This window comes from Pinus tabuliformis, chromosome 5_1 (assembly GCF_031772625.1).
Source record: "Pinus tabuliformis cultivar Carrire ecotype Pingquan chromosome 5_1, CPIR1, whole genome shotgun sequence".
Classification (NCBI taxonomy): domain Eukaryota; kingdom Viridiplantae; phylum Streptophyta; class Pinopsida; order Pinales; family Pinaceae; genus Pinus; species Pinus tabuliformis.
Window position 1 is genome coordinate 909,982,292 of NC_142305.1, and position 20,437 is coordinate 910,002,728.

The 20,437-nt window shown below is 41.0% G+C and overlaps 1 protein-coding gene across 2 annotated transcripts in view; it reads right to left on the reverse strand.

Moving 5' to 3' along the window:
* LOC149167767 (uncharacterized) overlaps window positions 1-15,162 on the reverse strand; it is a 30,547-nt gene extending 15,385 nt beyond the window's left edge. The window contains exon 1 of one of the 2 annotated variants that reach the window (XM_089433140.1): window positions 11,795-15,162. In XM_089433140.1, the coding sequence (XP_089289266.1) occupies window positions 11,795-14,865 (3,071 nt within the window). In that variant the 5' untranslated portion in view covers window positions 14,866-15,162. The remainder of the gene's footprint in view (window positions 1-11,794) is intronic. The other variant, XM_089433139.1, reaches the window with a different exon arrangement.
* Between the last annotated feature and the right edge of the window lie 5,275 nt (window positions 15,163-20,437).

The window sequence follows — 20,437 nt, forward strand, 5'->3', positions numbered from 1 at the left end:
AACATGTGGCACTGGCTTCAAAATCAAAAGCACCCAAGGGCAAGAATGAAGACCCCCTTCCATTTTTGAGGAAAGCCACCACCAAATTTCCATTTGAGAGTTCTACTTCTACTGGGGGACAAGCATTAAAAAGAAGATCACTTGGTCCAATGGACAGGATTTTCCAAAAAGAGAGACGGGACGAGCTTGATCTCACCATTGCCTTCTTCTTCTATCAAAACTTCATATCATTTAATGTTGCACGTTCACCTTTATTTGTTGAGATGTGCCGAGCTCTAACTCAAGGGGCTCCAGCAGGGTATGTGCCTCCTGGGTCAGAGAAGCTGAGAACCACATTGTTGACGAAGGCAAAAAAAGAGGTGCAAAAAATGCTCGAGCCTATTAAGGCATCATGGCCAACATCTGGGGTTAGCATTGTTTCTGATGGATGGACAGATCCAGCACGACACCCAATCATCAACTTCATGGTGTCTTCCTTGAATGGTCTAGTTTTCCTGAAAGCAGTGGATACACTTGGCGAATACAAGGATGCACAATTTATGGGTGAGTTATTTATTAGAGTTGTTGAAGAGGTAGGTGTTGATTCTTGTGTGCAAATCATTACAGATAATGCACCTGTTTGCAAGGCGGCTGGCATGATTGTGGAAGCTAAATATCCACAAGTGTTTTGGACACCTTGCATTGTCCATTCATTGAACTTAGCACTGAAATCCATTGCTTCTGATGTGCTTTGGATTGGAAGCATTATTGAGGATGCAAGACATATCCGTAACTTTGTGCAAAATCATACAAATGCCCTCACTATCTACAAGGAGTACAGCAATCTATCATTGTTGAAGATTGCTGATACACGGTTTGCATCTTCATTCATGATGTTGAAGAGGTTGAGGGAGGTCAAGACTGCTCTTGGGTCCATGGTTATTTCTGAGTTTTGGTCTTTTTGGAGAAAGACAGATCAGGCAGCCTCTAAAAGAGTGAAGGACACGGTACTAGATGATGCTTGGTGGGAGAGGGTAGATCTAATTATTCGGATCATGGACCCTATCATCTCTTTGCTTCGAGTTGCAGATACAGACAAACCCATCCTAGGAGAGGTTTATGAGGGATGGGATTCCATGATTGAGTCTGTGAGGAGCATTATTCTACAGAGTGAGTGCCCCCCATATGAGACATCACCAGAGGCCTTCTGCGATACCATACATGATATTCTTGTCCGCAGATGGGACAAGAATTATACACCTTTACATTGTTTGGCTCACTCATTGAACCCCAAATACTACAGCCATGAGTGGCTGAATGGTGGACCTTCCCGCAGATTCCCTCCTCACATGGATGGTGAAATCTCACAGGGGAGGAAAGAGGCATTGAAGCGGATTTATCAGGATAGTGCATTGCTTGCTGAGGTGGAGGATTCCTTTGCAGAGTTTTCCACTGGCACTGGTCAGTTTGGAGGTTATGATGTGATTAGAGACAGGGGGCTTAAGAAGCCCTACTCTTGGTGGGCAAATCATGGGGCAACAAGCCGTCCTCTTCAGCATTTAGCCATGAGGCTCCTCTCTCAGGTGACTTCATCCTCTTGTTGCGAGAGGAATTGGAGCACATATGGGAATTTGCATACTGTGAAGAAGAACAGGCTTGAGCAGTCCAGGGCAGAGACAATGGTGTATGTGCACACCAACCTTCGTCTTATTTACAGGCAGAGGGAAGAGTGGTTGAGGGGAAAGACAAAGATGTGGGATGTCTTTCCTGAAGATATGGGTCTGGACACCACTGTTGAGTTGGCATTGGCCAACATGGATCTCGGTGATCCAGTGTTAGACCCTATTAGTTTTGATGACTCAACCTCCATACCAGCAGATGCAGAGGCAACTATGGATACAGGGGAGGAGGAGGATGCAGAGGAGAGCAGTGGGGACCATGATGATGGGGACAGTGATGCTGATTCTGATGCTGATTGATGCCTTGAGGCTTGTATACCTATAGTTGTTTTATATTTTCTATTTCTATCTGCCATTGGCATTGCACCAACACTACCTATGTAACAGATTTTGATTTGATGACTTAATGAGAAAACTACAGTTGTCAGTGTGTTTATCTTACTATCTTGTAGTTGTAAGTTGTCTTTCAGTTATGAACTTATGAATTATGAATCATGATTTAAATTTTTAATAGATTTATCATTTATGTGACCAGTACCATTGACATTTATTTGAATTTTGTATGTACTATGCATGCTAATAGCTATAGATGAAGATCTATGTTTGAAATCAATAAATTTGTATCATTAATTAAAATTTGTGTAAGAAATATGCTAATAACTAATTTTTAAGATATATATATATATATATATATATATATATATATATATATATATATATATATATATATATTTTAAATATATATATATATATATTTTTAATAAAATAATATATAACGTGTCCTAACGTGTCTTGTTCCGGGGGTCAGCGTGTCCCGAATCCGACACCACGAATCCCGAATCCTACGTGTCCCGAATCCCCGTGTCAGGTGACTTAGATAGTTTCATTTTTTTATTTTTTGTTTTTTTGAATTTTTTCATATATTTAAATTTGTATTTTTTTTTAATGTTTTATAAAAAATATTAGACAAAAAAATGGAGGGACACATATGCGTCCCCCCTACAAAGGAATCGTGTTTCGTCGCCAGAAAAATGTCCCTTCGAAGTTTCCCTGAGTATCCCCAAAAAGGGAACGTGGGGGAAACGTTTCCCCAGGAGTTTCCCCATCCTCAGAGCATGGGGGAGCCGGGGCGTGTCCCAGTGGAACACTGTCGACCGCAGATCAATCTTCAAGAAGAACTTCGCTCCTCTCAACTCGTCCATCATCACGTCTATACAGGGAATGGGATAGTGGTTCGTAAACGATGCACATCCGTAAGGACCCGTCCTTCACCAGCACAACCAATGAAGCAAAAGGGCTAGAGTTGGGCCTGATATGCCCGAGTGCCAACAGCTCGTGGATGGCCCTCTCGATCTCATCCCGATAAGCCTTGGGATGTCGATAAGGGGTGGTGATGATGGCCTACACCCCTGGCTCCAACTCGATAGTGTGCTCAAACCCTCGGTCAGGTGGTTGTCCCGGTGGTATGTCCCCAAACACCACTAGATACCTGTCAAGAATAACCTGTATCTCCAGATGTGGTGGCTTGGGCTTTCCCCCAGCCTCTGAGATCCTCAACTCCACAGCCCACTCAATGTCTCCATGTCTCAAGTCAGCCTCCATCCTGTGGGCTGAAACAGTTTGTGGTGGGTAGGAGTGCATCCCCCGAAGCAACATCGTCTTGCCATCTGGCCCTACAAACTCCATCTCCAACTTCCTCCAGTCTGTTGTGACTCTGCCAAGCGTATAGAGCCACTGGACTCCCAACACTACGTTGGTGTCTGGTACATCCACCACAAAGAAATGATCTGTCATGGAGTAGTTCCCCATGGTCACTGTCAAGGCTAGTACATAACGAGTGCACTGCATGGTCCTATCCCCAAGCACAAGAACTGAGAATCCCTCAAACTCCTCAGTTGTAATGCCCCTCCTCTGAACCAACTAAGCATCAATGAAGTTGTGGGTAGCCCCATTGTCCACCAGAACTGAGACATGTTGCCCCTGAACAGTGCCTCTAATCCTCATAGTCAAGAATTTGGGTACCCCACGCAGTGATGCAAGGACCCCTCCAGTAGGAGCGAAGGAAACTCCCCCTAGTGGTGGTGGTGGTGGTGGTCCTCCTCCTCCCTGCGGTGTTGTGTTGTCCTCTCCACTCATCTCAAAATAGGTCTCATCCTCTGCATCGCTGTCAGAGAAGACCTCGATATAGTGGGCCTTGCCCGCTGCACACCTATGGCCTGGTGCCCACGGCTCCTGACAAGTGAAGCACAGTTTCCTCCTCCTGAGGTCTCTCCGGGTCTCATCATCCAGCTGCCCACGTCCCTGATTGGCTCTCGGTGGTGGAGCCCTAATGTCCTTCCCCCTCTGCTGGAAACCCTATCTAGGGGGTAATGGTGCCCTTGCCCTGGGTAGGGCATCCTGCAAATCTCGGGCTCTCCCAACTGCATCCTGCAATGTAGCGGGCTTGTTGGACCTCACTAACCCGCGCAATGGCTCTGCTAGCCCATCCAAAAACATGAAAATCCTCTTGGACTCTGATAAGTCAAGCACCATCACAAACAACTGCAGAAACCCTGAGATGTAGGTTTCTGCACTCCTGGTCTACTTGAGCCTTGTCAGCTCCCCGAAATACTCCTCTAGATCCTTCCTCTCAAATCGCTCCAACACCCTCTTGGTGAAATCATCATAGGCAGTCACTCCCGCATGTCCCAACATGGTCAATCCGTGGAACCACCAGTCATGGGCTTCCCCTTCCAGATGCAACGTGGCAATCTTGATTGCCTCTCCTTCTGTCATTTGGTTCAGCTGGAAATAAACATCCAGCTTTTCGACCCATGCCTTGGCCGAGCTCTTGGAGGACCCATCGAAGGTTGGGAGAAATAGCCTCCCCACAGTGCGTTGCAAATCTGTCCCCTGCATGTAACCTCCACCATTTTGTCCCTTGGGCTTGTTGTTGCCCTTCAACTGACAGAAATCTTTGAAAGTGATGGCCCTCCCAAAATCAGGCCCATAAGACTGATACTCTAGGAAATAGTCCCCATAAGGTGCCTCCTCCTGCTCTGGTTGCCCACTTGCTCCAGATTGTAGGAATGTAGGAATGGTGGATCTAGGGGGTGTATTTTGAATCAATGGCATGTTGGCATGGAGAGATGCATGGTGATGTGAGGTGCCAGATCCTTCTCCATAGTGGAAATCCCCTTGGACTCCCTTACCCTTGTTGCCATTTCCATTTCACTAGCCCATTCCTTCAATGTTTCGAGACAAATCCTGCACTGCCTTCAGTAGGAGTTGGGCAAACTCCTTCTCCTCCTCCCTTTTGTCTCCTTCATTATCCCCCATGTTGGTTTCTTCTACCTCTGGTTCTGTAGTCACAAGATCAGGGGTGATCTCTAACTGTCGTTCCTTGCTTCTATACCTCTGCCTCTGGTATGTCACGTTCTGCCTATCCTCCGGTGTCATAGATTGCACTACTCCCACAGGCTGTGCCAAGTCTATGAGCTCTGATACCACTGTAATATCCCTAAGGGAAAATTAACAGTAAATATTCAAAGCAAAATAGACAAACACACCATAAAATTAGAACAAACAATCAAACCATGAATTTGCTCCCAAAACAATGTTGTGTACTCATTTTATTAATGGAAAGAGGTGTACAATCAAGGTGTTGGAATGAGTGCACCTGGGCTTGCTCTTAGAAAGCTAGCAAAAGCCCAAAATGATTCTTGAATCATTGTCCTCCAAGATGTTGTAACTCGGCCCAAGTGTTGCGTTGTAAATGCCTAGAAATGGTGTTGCTGCCTGAAATGACCTACTGCTAGAGCCCTCTCTGCTGCTCAGAAAATTCCGGGAAATTAATTCCGACCTCTACTCAAGAAACCCAGAATAACCCACGAAGGGTTTGGCCAAAGCTTGACCCCGGAATTTCGACCCTCTTGGGCTTGGCTGGCTCTCCTGCTGGGTAAATCGACCCACCTAAGAATTTTGCTGCTGAATGCTCCCAAAATGCCTGCAAACCCTGTTAGAAGGCTTCCCAAGCCTTCCCACCGAATTTCCTCCTCAAACTCCCCTATCTTCCCAACTTCCCGAAGTGCCTCTAGCTGTGACTACGCAGTCCCTACGCTGTTGTTACTCCTCCTGCTGTTGTAACTCGATTCCCTGCTGCTGGTATGAATTGGGATGAAGTAGAACTCCCTCCTAGGGCTGGCACTCGAGGTCCACCGAAGCAAGGGTTGGGATTTCCGCTCGGAAACACCCAGTGTGCTGAACAACACATGCAGACTTGGCTCACTGCTCAAGCATGCTCTTGTCAAAAGACAAATTCTGAAAATGATAGATGATGAGCAAAATGAGAGCCCCTCCTTCCTTTTGTCGATTTGCCTCCAAGGCTGCCCATGTGGGCCCACATCAAATTTCCCTCACCTTTTTCGCACCAATGAGAGCGTACTCTCCATGTGGGCCGAAAATCCTTTGTGGTGGCCCCCACACTCCACCAAAGCCGCAATCTTTCCTTCGAACTCTAAAGTTGGGGTGCTTCTCATGCCAAAAATCAATTGTGGGTCCCCTAGGCCCACTTCTCCTAAGTGAAACAATGCAATACGCCAAAATTGAGCAAAATTTGATATTTACTTAGTGAAACACTAAGTAGGAATATCACACATGGCGTATTAAAATTTCAGGTGGTCCAACAGCCTAAGTGTATAGCTGTAAGGAGGGAGCAATCATGGAGGCGTGATTTACCCCTTTCCTCGACCTACTTTTTCCACCCCTCTGGGGTGCCTTTTACTTTTTTATGACAATGCTTTGAATGGATGCATAGCTCAAGAGCCCAAGCTCGTATTTGACAGATTTGGGATTTATTAGCCCTTAATGATGAGGCAGTTTATCGCTCATTGGGGTTGGAACAATACATGGGTTCCTTTTTGTGTATGGGAGCATCAAATGCTCAAGGAACTGGGTGATGGATTATGAGGTGGGTAGAACTCACGCTAGGTTATTGCCCACGCGCTAATTTTTGTCCCAGCCATCTTTTATATTTTATATTTTTCTTTGATTGTGGTTTTCTTTGTTTTTATCTTTCTTTTAGTTGCATCAACCTCCAGGGCAAAGTTTTCTAGCCCAAGCCCACGGATGAAAATGAGAGGGCATCAATCCCCATGACCAATGACCACTAGCCCGAAGAAAATGTATGGAATAGAGGGAATGATGGAAAGTGGTAAGTATGAAATATCATGGGCATGCTACTTCAATCAAAGTCTCCCTAATAGTGTCCTTCCTATAACCCTTATAGTCCTCAAAGGAGGTCCCACAAGACTAGGATCAAAGACTAACCTCCTAGGTGAAGTGAGGGAACAAGAATACAATCAAGATTGATCAATCATCTGAATCACCCCTTGATTCATATTACTATGCCCCAAAACATTAAGTAAAAGCACATCATTACAAAATGGCTAAAGTACTTGTCGATGGATGACCCACATTCCTTCAAGAAGGAATGTTAGATGGGAGAAAGAAATCTGACTAGAGAAATATATGTAGGGTCAATGGCATCATGTCATGTGTTGATCAATAGAGTTGTTGGCTGGCTCGTTGTCTAAGGAGGAGAAAAAATTCTCCTATTGGTTACCTCCTTTTTGGTGGGTAACAAGGCCCTTAAACTTTTACATCTCACATAATCCAACCACCCTGTTGACCACTAGAATCGCACCTGATGATTATATGAAGACTCCATGCCCAAGGATCATCTAGAGGACACTTGTACCATCAGATATCATCAGTCAACAGAGTTTTTTAACTCTACTTCTATTTTCTCATCATTTTTCTTGTACTCAGATTCCCCACCCTGCGAGGAATTGTAATAAGTGATACTAGTAATGATGAGTTTTGAGTATGTAACAGGCCTAGGATGTTGGGACTCGATCAACAAATGAGTACACCTTGGAGTGTTTTTTTTTATCTGGTTAATTATCCTTTCTTTTTCAGAGGTGGATAATTTTCTAGGTTTTTTCACTCACTTTTTACCCCAAAGCCAAGGTGACGGTTTGAAGGTTGAGCCCCTAAAACATCTTAGTGTCTAGACTCTAGAGTCGATGTATATTACCATATTAGATCACACAAAAAATTTCGTGGAATTTGGTTAGGTCTAGGTAGTCATTTTTTAATTTTTTTGATTTCCCGCTGGTCAAAAATTGCAAATAAATTCAAGTGAGCAACATCAATCTCACCTTGGTATGGCTTGATGTACATTTCCTCTTCCACTTTAAACAACGATTGTGAAGGAGTGATGGTACTAGGCCTTGGTTGCTCTCTCTCAAGCTCTTTTTTCAACTCCTTGTCTAGGTCTTCACTATCTCTCAGTTTCAAATCCAAACCAACTTCTGAGTTAGAGGCCCCAGCATCCCCTAAAGGTCCAAACTTGTTCCTCAAAGCCACCATGATGAGAGATATTTGCAACTTGCTCTTCCAACTTCACAAATATCTCTTCATCTACATCCCCTAGGTTGTTATGATTGGACTTATTTGGACTTCTCCACAATGGCTAAGGTTCTACAACTTCCTTTTTAAACCAATTCTTGCATCATGTAACATCCCACAAATACCCAAGCAAAAATTGTTCTAATACCAATATAATTTGTAAACTACCATGAATATTCCACTATGTTGATTTGGGGTAGCATCGGATGTGCTCTAGCCACGAAATTTGGTGGAGAGTTTGGGGCACATGAGATCTCCAATACCCAGAAAAGGTTTGGGCAGATTCTAAACAGATCAGGAGATATTAAAATAATTAATATTTTTAAAGGAGTCCCTAAGTCTAAACTTAGGGAAAATAAAATATTAATGTGTATTAATATAAATCTGTGTGTTAGAATGGTCCAAAAGACATGGATCAAGCCAGATCTAATCTCAGCCGTTGATTAGGGACTTAATCTCGGTCGTTGATATGTCAACAGGAAAAATAAAGAGGAGGCTTGAGGGCCACTTGGAGAATACACCAGAGTGATCAGTCATTCTATTCTCTAGAGTGAGGTTTGCTAAGAGATATAGAATCAGTGATCGAGAGAACAGTTGAGGGGCATTGAGTACATAGAAACTGAGAAGGCAGAGATTGTGTTGGGAGAGCAGCGCAGCAGCCAAGGAGAGTGACGCAGAGCCAACAAGGGCTCACGCAGGGCCACACAGAGGCAGCCAAGTGCTACGCAGAGCACCAGAGAGGCCAGCGTGTCTGACGCAGAGGCCCAGAAAGCTGACGCAGGGCCAGCGTGAGACAGAGAGGGGTTGACGCAGTCTAGATTGGGCAGACACTGGGGTTGCAGAGCAGTTTTGTGCTGAGGAGTTGCCGGAAGGATTTTCCGGGGTTTCAGCCATGAGATTTCTCTCAAACTGTGAGATATAGCTGCTAAGGAAATTCTCTGTTTGGTAGGCCAGTTTCGGCACCCATATTGTACTCTGATATTGCTTAATAAGAAAACCCTCAGATAGTTGCACCTGTTTTCCCCGCATTGGGTTTTTCGGGGACATTGGTCCAAAAATAATGGTGTTATGTGGTGTGTTTGTTCTTGTTTCTTTTAGTTGTTGATCTGTAATATGTTGAGCATGCACTGGTGTTTATTTTCAGTATTTACTTTGTAAATAACTTGTTAAAGAAAAATGACAAGTAGGTAGAAATAAATCAGAAAAAGTGCATGAAGGGTTTCTAAACTAAGTCAACTTAGAAACTTCAACACACTAGAACAACTCGTCACAACAGATCTTGTATTACTCTGAAATATTTTATAATGCAATTTTATTTCCTTAGACCTCAAGTTTATTTTTAGTAGTAGATTTATTAAATCATTTCCAAGTCTTCGCTATCTCCCAATTTCTCATTTGATCAACTTTTGATTTAGAGCCCCCAATCTCCCTGAAAGGTCCGAACTTGTTCATCAAAGCCACCATGAACAGGGCCATGTTGCAACTTGCAATAGATATCAACAACTTGCTCATATGACTAGACTCATTTACCTTGGCTAGGGACTCTATGACTTCCTTCTTAAACCAATTCCTAGATCTGCAACTTCCTAGAAATACCCAAAAGAAAACTACTCTAATACCAATATGATTTGTGAACTACCATGGATATTCCACTAGAATAGTTCAATAGGTGATGTATCATTCTAAAATCTTTTATTATGTTAATTTACTTCCTTAAATCTTAGATTTATTATCATTAGCTTATTGGTCAAATTTATGAAAATAACTAAAATATGAAAATGAAAGAACAAACAAAAGAACTCACCATCAACACAAATAAACACAAGGTATGTCTTGGTAAACCTAATACAAGAGAATTACCCATCTAGAAGGTGATACCTATGCTTTGTTCTATTTTTTTTAGTTATGAAAATGCAAGTACAAAGGAAAGGGCACTCACTATAGAGCTGTCTTTGACACTAAGGATTGAATGGCCAGAACATTATCTTCTTCCTCCTCAATTATCTTTTCAAATCTCACTCCTAGATGCTCTACTCAAATATGGAACAAGTACAAAGCTAAAAGAACTAAACCCCACTTCTCCTAGTGGCCCAATATTTTACATAGTTTGATGTTCATCTAGTGTTAGGATTTATGCATCATCAACCCTCAATGAGAGACAAGTTTTGGACCTTCTAGAATCTTCTTGAAAGTCCACACATGACTAGCCCCACATGTATGATAATGGAGTTTGGCATGGTAACCGCTCGATACCATGTTGGAAAGAAGGTAGGTTAACTCACTGCAGACAACTTTTGCATGTGAGATCCAATTTAGGTTATTTTTGCACCATTGGAAAGGTCTCAACGTATAGAACAACGTTGATGGCTAGGAGCTATGCTCACGGAGTTTTGATTCCAAAAAGTACCATTTGATGCTTCAAAAGGGATCCGAAAGGCTCTGGACCCCAAATCTCCAAACTCAAAACCACCATTAAAATGGGCCCTACATGTCAATTCCTCAACTTTTCCACCCATAAAGCACCAAGATAGATGGAAAATTATATATTGATTGATTCTGGATCAATTTTAATGCTTAGAATTCTAATTATGTTTTATTTGAGAATTGATTTATGCTTCTTTATTTCTTATTTTCTACTATAATGAAATGTAACAAGTCTTCTTTTTAACTTGTTATAGTTGTTTGGTGTAGAACCACATTTTAACGGAGCAGTCAAACTGTTAAGACCTCTTTTCTGTTTTTTATCAGAATTTGAAGATACAATTTTTGGCAAGATATTGAATTGCAGTTGTTTAAAAGGCATTCATGAATGTATAAATGGATTCAGCACAACCCTGAAAAACCCCTGAGGCACTTGATTTCTGCAGATTGCACAGCCTAAACTAGCAATTCCAAAAATATTCTGCCAGATTTCAGGCGAAATTGACCAGAAAAGGGCAAAAACATCTAACAGTTAGACTACCATTTAAACTTTATACTTAGTTGACAACTGGAAGGGGAAGATTATTAGCAAAATCAAACCAACTACCATAACTTTGACATCAAATTAGGGTGATGGACAAATTTAAAAACATCATGGGCAGATGCACACACAGTTGGTAATCAGAAATCAATGAACAGAAACCCTGAAAAACCCCTGAGGCACTTGATTTCTGCAGATTGCACAGCCAAAACTAGCAATTCCAAAAATATTCTGCCAGATTTCAGGCGAAATTGACCAGAAAAGGGCAAAAACATCTAACAGTTAGACTACCATTTAAACTTATACTTAGTTGACAACTGGAAGGGGAAGATTATTAGCCAAATCAAACCAACTACCATAACTTTGACATCAAATTAGGGTGATGGACAAATTTAAAAACATCATGGGCAGATGCACACACAGTTGGTAATCAGAAATCAATGAACAGAAACCATATAATTTTTATTTTCCCACTTATAAAAATTTTAATAGTAAATACAAGTGCAGTGAATGGGATTCTTCACTCAATCGTTCTACTCTTAACAACCAAGCATCCAAATCTGCTGGGAAGGTTCAAAATAACAGTTCTGGGCCACAAGGCCAAGAATCTGTTTCCCGTTGTATGGTCCAAAATGGGCACTGAGAACAAGAAAAACATCCAAACAATTACTATTTAATATTTACTGATATGAAAATGGTCTAAACGGAAACATCAGTCACGTACCTCAATGCATGTAGCTTGTCAAATCCACGACGGTTTTGATATAAGGAACTTTTCCCACATTTCTCTTCATTGGTTTGTTGTCGGTAAAGTGCACAAATGGCCCTCATACAGAGCAAAGGATCCTTTGCAAATGCAGCAAGCATATCAGCTTCGTATTCCCAATTCAAAATGTTTTTGCTCTGTCGCCTCATCCTATTTAATATTTCATCTAAATCCTCTAAGTCTGGATCGCTCTCAGAATGAGAACCCCAACCTCGATTTTCTGGGTCTGATGCATTAGAGTTATTGCCCTTCGATTCACTTGAACTTCCCGCATTCGTCTCTTCCTCTGAATCGTCATCCACGATAAATCCACCTAAATTTTCTCCCTCACTATTACTCTCATCCTCATCCTCTTCGTCATCATTGTCACTTAACTTCGATAAATTTATCGTCTTCCTTGAAAGATTTCTCTGCGATCTGCAATTTAACCTATTCGGACGAGGTTCGGACAGCATGTCAGCAAGCTTGACATTTCCAGCAGTTCCGCTTTTGTTTGCAGTGTCAGAAGATCCATCGTGTATAGAATCTCTACATTGCCCATTCTGACTGACGATGGTAGGGTTTATATCTGGAACTGAAGTGTTCTGCTCTTGTAAACACGTGAACATTTCACCAGTTTTTGAATGTTCTGGTCCACTGGATTCCCCAACTCTCTTGAGTCTTTTGAGCTTTGTGACAGGAGTCCATTCACCTCTGTCAACTGAGTGCAATCCCTCCTCAGACTGCACAGGGGAGGGTAGTTCATTTGCTTCCATCAGTCCTTGAAGCCCTCTTAATTCCGTGACTGGTACATGTTCACCTCCAACAGAGCATGGCTGTTTCTTGCAATGCTTGGCCATAGAAATTTCATTAACTGCTTTCACTTTTCGAAGTCTTCGGAACGGTATACAATGAGCATCTTTGTTTGAGAACAAGACCTCATCCTGCATATCTTTATCTGATCTAGTATGTTCATATGGTTCACTAACAGAACTGTCGATTTCGTCATCTTTAAGAGTTGCACAATAAGGTTCATCCAAATCATTGCCTCTAGTACAATTCATATAACCCTGTTTATTCAACTCAATACCTTCACTTGCATCTGCGCCTTGGATTTCCAGCCCCAATGGTTGTAACTTCCTTCTTTTGCAACTGAATGCTGCCTCGCTACTATTGCTTTCACTGTCACTGATGACTGCAGCAGCACGTCCTCTCCTAGTTTTAGCGCTTTTCTGCAATAATTGTTCTTCACTGTGATCAGAATGTTCCCTGACAGTGTCGGATCCCGTAAAATCCAACCTTTTCCCTATCTCTGCTTGTGCGGTCTGATTGTTTGGAATGAAAGGGGTTTTTGTGATGAGGGTTCCACTGCTTTCACTATCACTATCACTTATTACTATAGGATTAACTGTCATCAATCTTGCACTTCCCTGCAAATCGGACTTCGTTACTGAAAAGGACCCTTTATTTCCTAACAACCTGTCCCTTGAACACTTATCAATTGACGGACATTTAGAAGATCCCATAGTGGTAAGAGCTTCATCATTCCTATCAACTCTTACAATGTCCATGCAATTGGTTGTTCCATTCTCTTTAGCACGCAAATCCACCATGATGTCCCCCTTTTTTTCATCATTTCCTGATTCATCTATTTTGATCGCATCTGCGATTAATTCCTTTGATGCAGGATTGTCAGAAGTAACAGTTTTGAAAGTTTCCTGCTCCAGCTGACTTAAAACATTACTAGAAAATCTTTCCCGAACCTTTGCAGGGGAAAGATGACCTACCATTTTTACATGGGTAGGCCAAATCCTTGACCCTATATCGATATGCCTTTCCCCTAGTTGATCAGTGTGACCCAGTGATGTGCTGTCCAGATGACCCTGTACACAGCTGTCTTCCTTGGAAGTAAACAATACTCTCTTTGCTCTGCTGCTCCGCTCCTCTGCTGCTTCAATGCAAGTGTCAGATGTTTTAGTCATACTGCTATTGATGCAGGGAGTGTTTGCTAAATGCTCAATTTGGCTACCCTTGGGGGTTTCACATCCTCCGACCATCACCGTGTGCTTGTTCAATGCTTCATTATCTTTCATTTTCTCCATCATTTCCTGCTTCTTCCCAACCGTCTCATCCCGGCGTTTATTTTCCAACTCCCGAACTTTAATCCGAACCTCATTCAGTTCCTTGAAAGCCTCTTTGGAAATCTCCATGAAACCTTGCAATCTTTCATGTGCATCACGCTCTCTCTGGTGCAGACTCTGAAAGCGTTTCTCCAAATTCTCCAGTTGGCCTTGCGTTTTCTGGTGTGTGGAAAGCAAACTCTCATACTTTTCTTGTAGCACCTTGTACTGCATCCGGCATTCAAATTCTCTCTGGAGGCAAACATCGTAATTTTTTTTAAGATCCGCCAGCTTCTTCCCCTCGCTTTTCCTAACTAGGTCTAACTCTCTACTTAATTTCTGCATGGCATTCCTCATAGTCTCCTCAGACGCCTTAAACCATGCTTCCCGACCACGCAATGTTTGTACTACAAACTCAATATCTTGCCTTTCTACTGCAACTCTAAGATAAGGAATTAAGTCGTGCTCATTGCAATTGCATGCAGCATGAAGCGTACCTTCAGTAGGGTTTTGTGAATTATCACCATTTTTGCCGTTGCCCTGGGTTCTGCAACGTTGAGCATTAAAATCCTCTGAAGAATCAAAACCGACGACATCGGAAGAGGGCTCCAATTCTTTCAATCCTTCCATCTTTCTGTCACATGGGTTTTTCTGCTCCGGTAGGGCACCGCAGGTCATAGACCCTGTTTCTTCACTGTTTACACTGATGATGATGTGTTCGCCTGAATTTTGAGTTGCAACAGAGCAGGGCTCAGGCTCAGGCTGAGAACTGGCGATTATATTTGTTGGTGCTTTAGAATTCAGTGATGTATTCGTTCCACTGCATGTAAGGCGATGCCATGAGAGCTGAAGAGGGCCAACGGATGTTCCACAAGTTTTGCATGATACCACAGCAGCATTGGAAACCTTCACTTTCTTTCGCGTTTTCATCTACGCCGAATGTTTTGGCTCAGTTATCTAATAAGAATAAATAAAAAATATAAGGAAACGGTATTGTTGTCAGGTCATGAATGTCCCCTGTACAAACCCCTCGAGATTGTGAATGTCCATTGTACAAACTCCACCGATCATGAATGTTCGCTTTACAAACTTCTCCCGTATTCCGAGGTGTATAGATGGAAAAGCGTATGCATGTCAAGAAAGCTCAAGGCCAGGATTGATACAACCTTTAAAATGAGTTTTGGAGATGGGCCAGAGTAGCAGGCCATTGGGTTGTTTTAGCGCACGGTCAGATGGGCCATAGTAGCAGGCCATTGGGTTGGTTTTAGAGATATGGTAAGTGTCAGAAGAAGAGGAGTATCCGTTTTAGATATGCGCCACGTTAGGCAGAGAGATTGCTATCGGTGTGGGAACCTGCATTTTAACTTAGTTTTGACGACCAAAGCTTCTAGATTTCATAATTTCTAATTTCATAATTAAATTATTAATTGGGATTGATTTATTAATTATTTTGAGATTAATTTTAACAATATATTTAATGGGGAGGAATGTAGAAAGAAGAGAATTTTAAAATGGTGGAAGCATTATATGTCTTTCAAAATAGATGTAAAGAGGCAAATTTATGGGATTGGAAAACGATTAAAGTGCTTTTTGGATTCCTAGTTTGTCCACCGATGTTATATGGGTGTGAATTGTGGGCTTGTTAATGGGAAGAAAGTCTTTGGAGCTCTGTTAGGCGAAGCTCGATGGCCTTCAACAGTTCACATCTGAGGATACTTATAGGCTACATGAGCCTGAATCCAAGTTGAAGACTAAGAGAATTAGTGAGAGGTTTAGAATGGATCGGGACAATATTAAGACAACCAACCTCTCAATCCAAGATGGAAGGGCTTTCGAGTTGCACTTGGTAAAGGTCCAAATGCCTTCCAAGTGCAAAGTTTCCTTTTCAATTTGTTGGTAGTTCAAGTAGTTATGGTAATTCCCTTTTAGAAAATATTGTTTTTGCTCTTCTAAGTGGGAATTGGAGTTGGGAGGAGACTCTTATTGGTGATTGGTGGATTCTTACCTAGTGAGAAGGAGGAAAATATGGAGGAGGAAGGAGATTTGCTCTGTGGTAGTTATATTACTATATAACCCTTTATTGGGTTAGTGACGCTGGGGGGTTTCTTCTCTCTGTGTCGAGGTGAACCAAGTTCAGGAAGAGTGAACAAACTAGTGGAGGGAGTAGGGATATAGCAAGAACATTTTTTGGGTGCGAGGTTAAGAAGAAACCACATGTGGGGAGCTAGGCAGGTAGAAATACAGCTCCCTGGAAGTTGTTTCCTGTGTGGACGGGAGGTTGGACCCTGTGTCCAGGCTCGAATGTTTGGATATATACTAGAGTAAGGAATTATCAAACAAAGCACTCAGAATCTCAGGACAAAGTAACCTTTGGGGAGCAGTGTTATAATGAAACACAGGGAAAACGGGTGCTTCTCTCTTCTCATAATTGTGTGCAATGTAACAACAAGTATAGCATTGTAGGACATTGGATACGTGTCTGGTCCGGGTGTAGGAGGAATTCTCATCGTACCGAGAAAGAAAGAGGCAAGCCTCTAAGAGTAGCAGCCTACTATGAAGAAAGAGGTTGTCGAGGTAACTAATTCCTTCATAACAAAGTTGAAGTTTTTGCACCCAAGTAGCATGAACAGTTACCCATGGGTGTTCAAGAGGAGTTGTCGAGATCAGAAAGAGAGGCCTCCTCACAAAGAACCTCCCTATATGATGCAGAAGTTAGAGCACAATGGGAAGGTTGGATTCCAGATACGAGGCAGACACAGAGCAGAGCGAATGCAATCAATCTTTACTGGTAATTGAAATATCTCTTTGGAAGGGGGCTCCTAGACAGTGAAGAAGCAAAGAGGGACTTATTGTAGACATTGGGCCATTTGCATGGCCACCTCAGGTACTATGATTGCATATTGGAAACAATGGACAAGAGGCTGGTGCGGATTGAAAGACACCTTAGTATTCCACCAGCAACCCCTAGGCACCCAACGACCCTAGCAAATCTTATCCCTATTGATAACTCTAACTCTAATATGTTCCTTAAGTATATGATTGTTTTGGAATGTCCTATGTTTATGTTTATGGTGATTATAGGCCTATTCACTTTCCTATTACTTTTTATGTTTAATTCAAATTATATTAAATATTTTCAATTACTCATGGCTCTTCGAAAAACCCATTTTTTAATTATGGTTTGGTCTCCTAAACAAGGGGCCTAAAAAAACATATAAAGTTTTCTAATATAACTTTTTTATTTTGTTATAATAAATTTCATTTAAAAAGATAAAAAAAAATTAAAATTAAATATTATAATAATAAATGGTAAGAAAATGATATTTTGTTTTTGTTTTTGTTTTTATTAAATTAAAAATAGGAAAACAAATATTAAATAAGATAAAAAGAAAAGTTGCCCACGGGGCTTTGGATTGACGGTGAATGGGTGTACTGTTAAGGCACTCCTTGCGATAGGTCACTGGTTCAAATCCCCCGTGGGTACTTAGGTTAGTCTTAACTAGAAAAAAAAAAAAAAGATAAAAAGAAAAGTTAAATTTAGTAATATAATTTACGTAGAAAAACAAAAACTTTAATGGAAAAAAATAAAAATTAATAATTTTTATTTATTTGCTAACTTAAAATGTTAAATGAGTATATTTTTCCTTATAATATATTATAATTTAATTTTTGTATCATTTTATTGGTGGATGAAGATAATTGTCTTAAAAGTCATTAGTGAATAACTACAATTAAATTGGAAATAGGTATAAATATAAGAAATAAATCAAAAAATAAATAAATTTCAAAAAATTTATGAAATAAAAATATAATTTAATAATATAAAATTTTAAAATATTATACAAAAAAATTAGTTAAATTTAAAATTTATATAAAATAAAATAAACAAGTGTTACATAATGGTTAGTATATGCAGGTTAGTTTAAATATGGCTAAATTGAAATAAAAAACAATAAAGAATTAAAATTGCATATATCTCATTTTGCACCAACAAGAAGACAATTGCATTTACTTAAGAAAATGTAGTTGCCTTTAATGCATTTATTATTTATTATCTTTGTTCATACTATCATTGAATGTAATTGTAATAATATTGGATATAGTTACATTGTGAATTTATTTTGTTTCTAAAGTTACCATTTTTCATATTCCCTATCTTAAATAAGTTTGTTTTTTTTTTTTTTTTTTTTTTTCAGAAAGAAAAGCAATATATTATATTGAGGCAATATATACAACATGTTCTGTGAGAACAGAAAGAGGAATGGATCTCATGAAAAGAGACCACATCTGAGAACAGATATAAGAAGACAAATAGCTGAGAGGCATACAAAATAAAAACATGGAGCACCACATAGGATCAAAAGATGAAAACCATTAGCACCAACATTGCCATAATGTGCTACAGATATGGCAAAAGACAAAAAGAAACCACAAGTACAAAGAGGGGATCCCATAGCATCCGGATGGAAGCCCCCTAAAGCAGGCAGAGATCTATCCAGGGCACAAAAACGAAACTTGAGCGCCAGACATACTGCAGCCTTCGACCTATCTTCGGATGGAAAGATAGAGTGCTGAGAAAGTAAACAGAACATATTTGAAGGAACTGTTTGAATCTTCAAAGATTTTTGAATTCCTCCACTTCCAAAGACACCATATTGTGATGGGAAGGATTGGGCGCTTGGAAGCTTCTTGTCTTCCCCACCAGGCAAAAGCTGCATTTACAGAAATGAAATTGAGGTGAGGAATAGAAAAATAAGAAGCTAATTCATACCAGATTTGTTGGGAGACCGTGCATTTGAAAAACAAATGATAGTTTGTTTCCTCCTCCACTTTGCATAACACGCATCTGCTGGGACCGTGCCAAGACCGCTTCCTCAAGTTTTCCCAAGTTAAATTCTTATTGTAAAAGACTAACCAAGAGAAGATAATCACTTTGAGGGGGCAGCCAAGTTTCCACCAGAACACCGGAAAAATCTGTCTAGCAGGCATAATTTTTTTGGATATGAGATCAGAGTAGATATCATTTACAGTTGCTCTAGAATGAGAGTGAGATAAAGACCACACCACATGATCATCAGACTCAGCCCGTTTCATGCCTCCTTGAACAAGTGCGATCTTAAAGTTATCCCAAAGAAGAGACAAGGCCTGAGGGAGGCCAATATCAGCTGCAGTCTTGAGCGAAGGAGAGAGCCCCTTCCACTCCTCAATAATCCTGTTCCAAGTAAAAATCCCCGATCTATGAAGGAAAAAAAGAAGAGGAGCTGGAACCTGTAGATTACCCCTGAAACCAGCAAAAGAGTCGAAGCCGATGAAGATTTTCCTTCCAGAGAAAATCCTCCATTTAAGATTGTTAAGGAAGTATTTCTCAATTCTCCTGAAACTTAGCCAGATAGCAGACCCCTGTTTGATTCCAATGGAGCCAAACCTGAACCAGAACTCCAAGCTTCTTCCTTTTTGATACTTTTGGCGAATAATAGCACTCCAGGGATTTGAATCAAAGATGCCTCTCCATAAGGATTTGCAGACGAGAGCTTTTCCAAATATCCTTACATCCATCAGACCCCAGCCCCCAATTTTTTTTGGCATAGTTAAGTGATTCAATTTTGATAGATGGATTTTACCTCTTTCAGCTTTTTCCCCCCAAATAAAATTGGCGGAAATCCTGTTCATAGCCTGGATAATACTGGCCGGGAGCAGATAAAGGTGTGCCCAGTAGACCGACATCTGCATCAAGACTGTTTGAGTAAGGACGACTCTGCCACCCAAAGATAAAGATCTGTATTCCCATAGCGATATCTTACTAAAAAATCTTTCAACAAGCCATCTCCAATCATCTTTTAAATAAGCCTTTGCTTTTAGGTGAAAACCCAGATACTTGATACCTTCAGACAAAGGTCTAGAGTCGATTCCAAAGAGCTGGGAGATCCATGATGTCGTGATCTCGTCTGTTTGATTATGATACAGGATCGATTTGGCCTTGTTGATAGCAAGCCCAGAGGCCCTCTGAAAGCGGTCAAGAATAGACTTAATACACATCCAGGATGCTTTAGATAGCATAGCAAATAACAATACATCGTCTACAAACAGATTATGAGAGATATATATTTGTTTGCAGATCTTGACCGGAGCATAAGCTTTTTCCTCCACTGCGCGGTTGATGTGCAAGCTCAATGCATTTATGGCCAATATGAATAGGAGAGGCGACAGTGGACAGCCCTGTCGAAGGCCCCTTTCCGCCCGAAAGAATGGAGAGGGAATGCCATTTACTAAAACAGCATAGTTAACATTTTCGATACAAGCCATAATCCATCGAATAGGGCCAGGATTCAGACCGATTTTTGCCAGGAGACTTTGCATATATCCCCAGTCCAGTACATCATATGCTTTCTGAAGGTCGATTTTCATGATAGCAGCATCAGTTTTATGCACAGACATAGAATGTAAGCACTCTTGTGTACTAGCGACAACATCTAGAATATTACGGCCTTTTGAAAAAGCATGT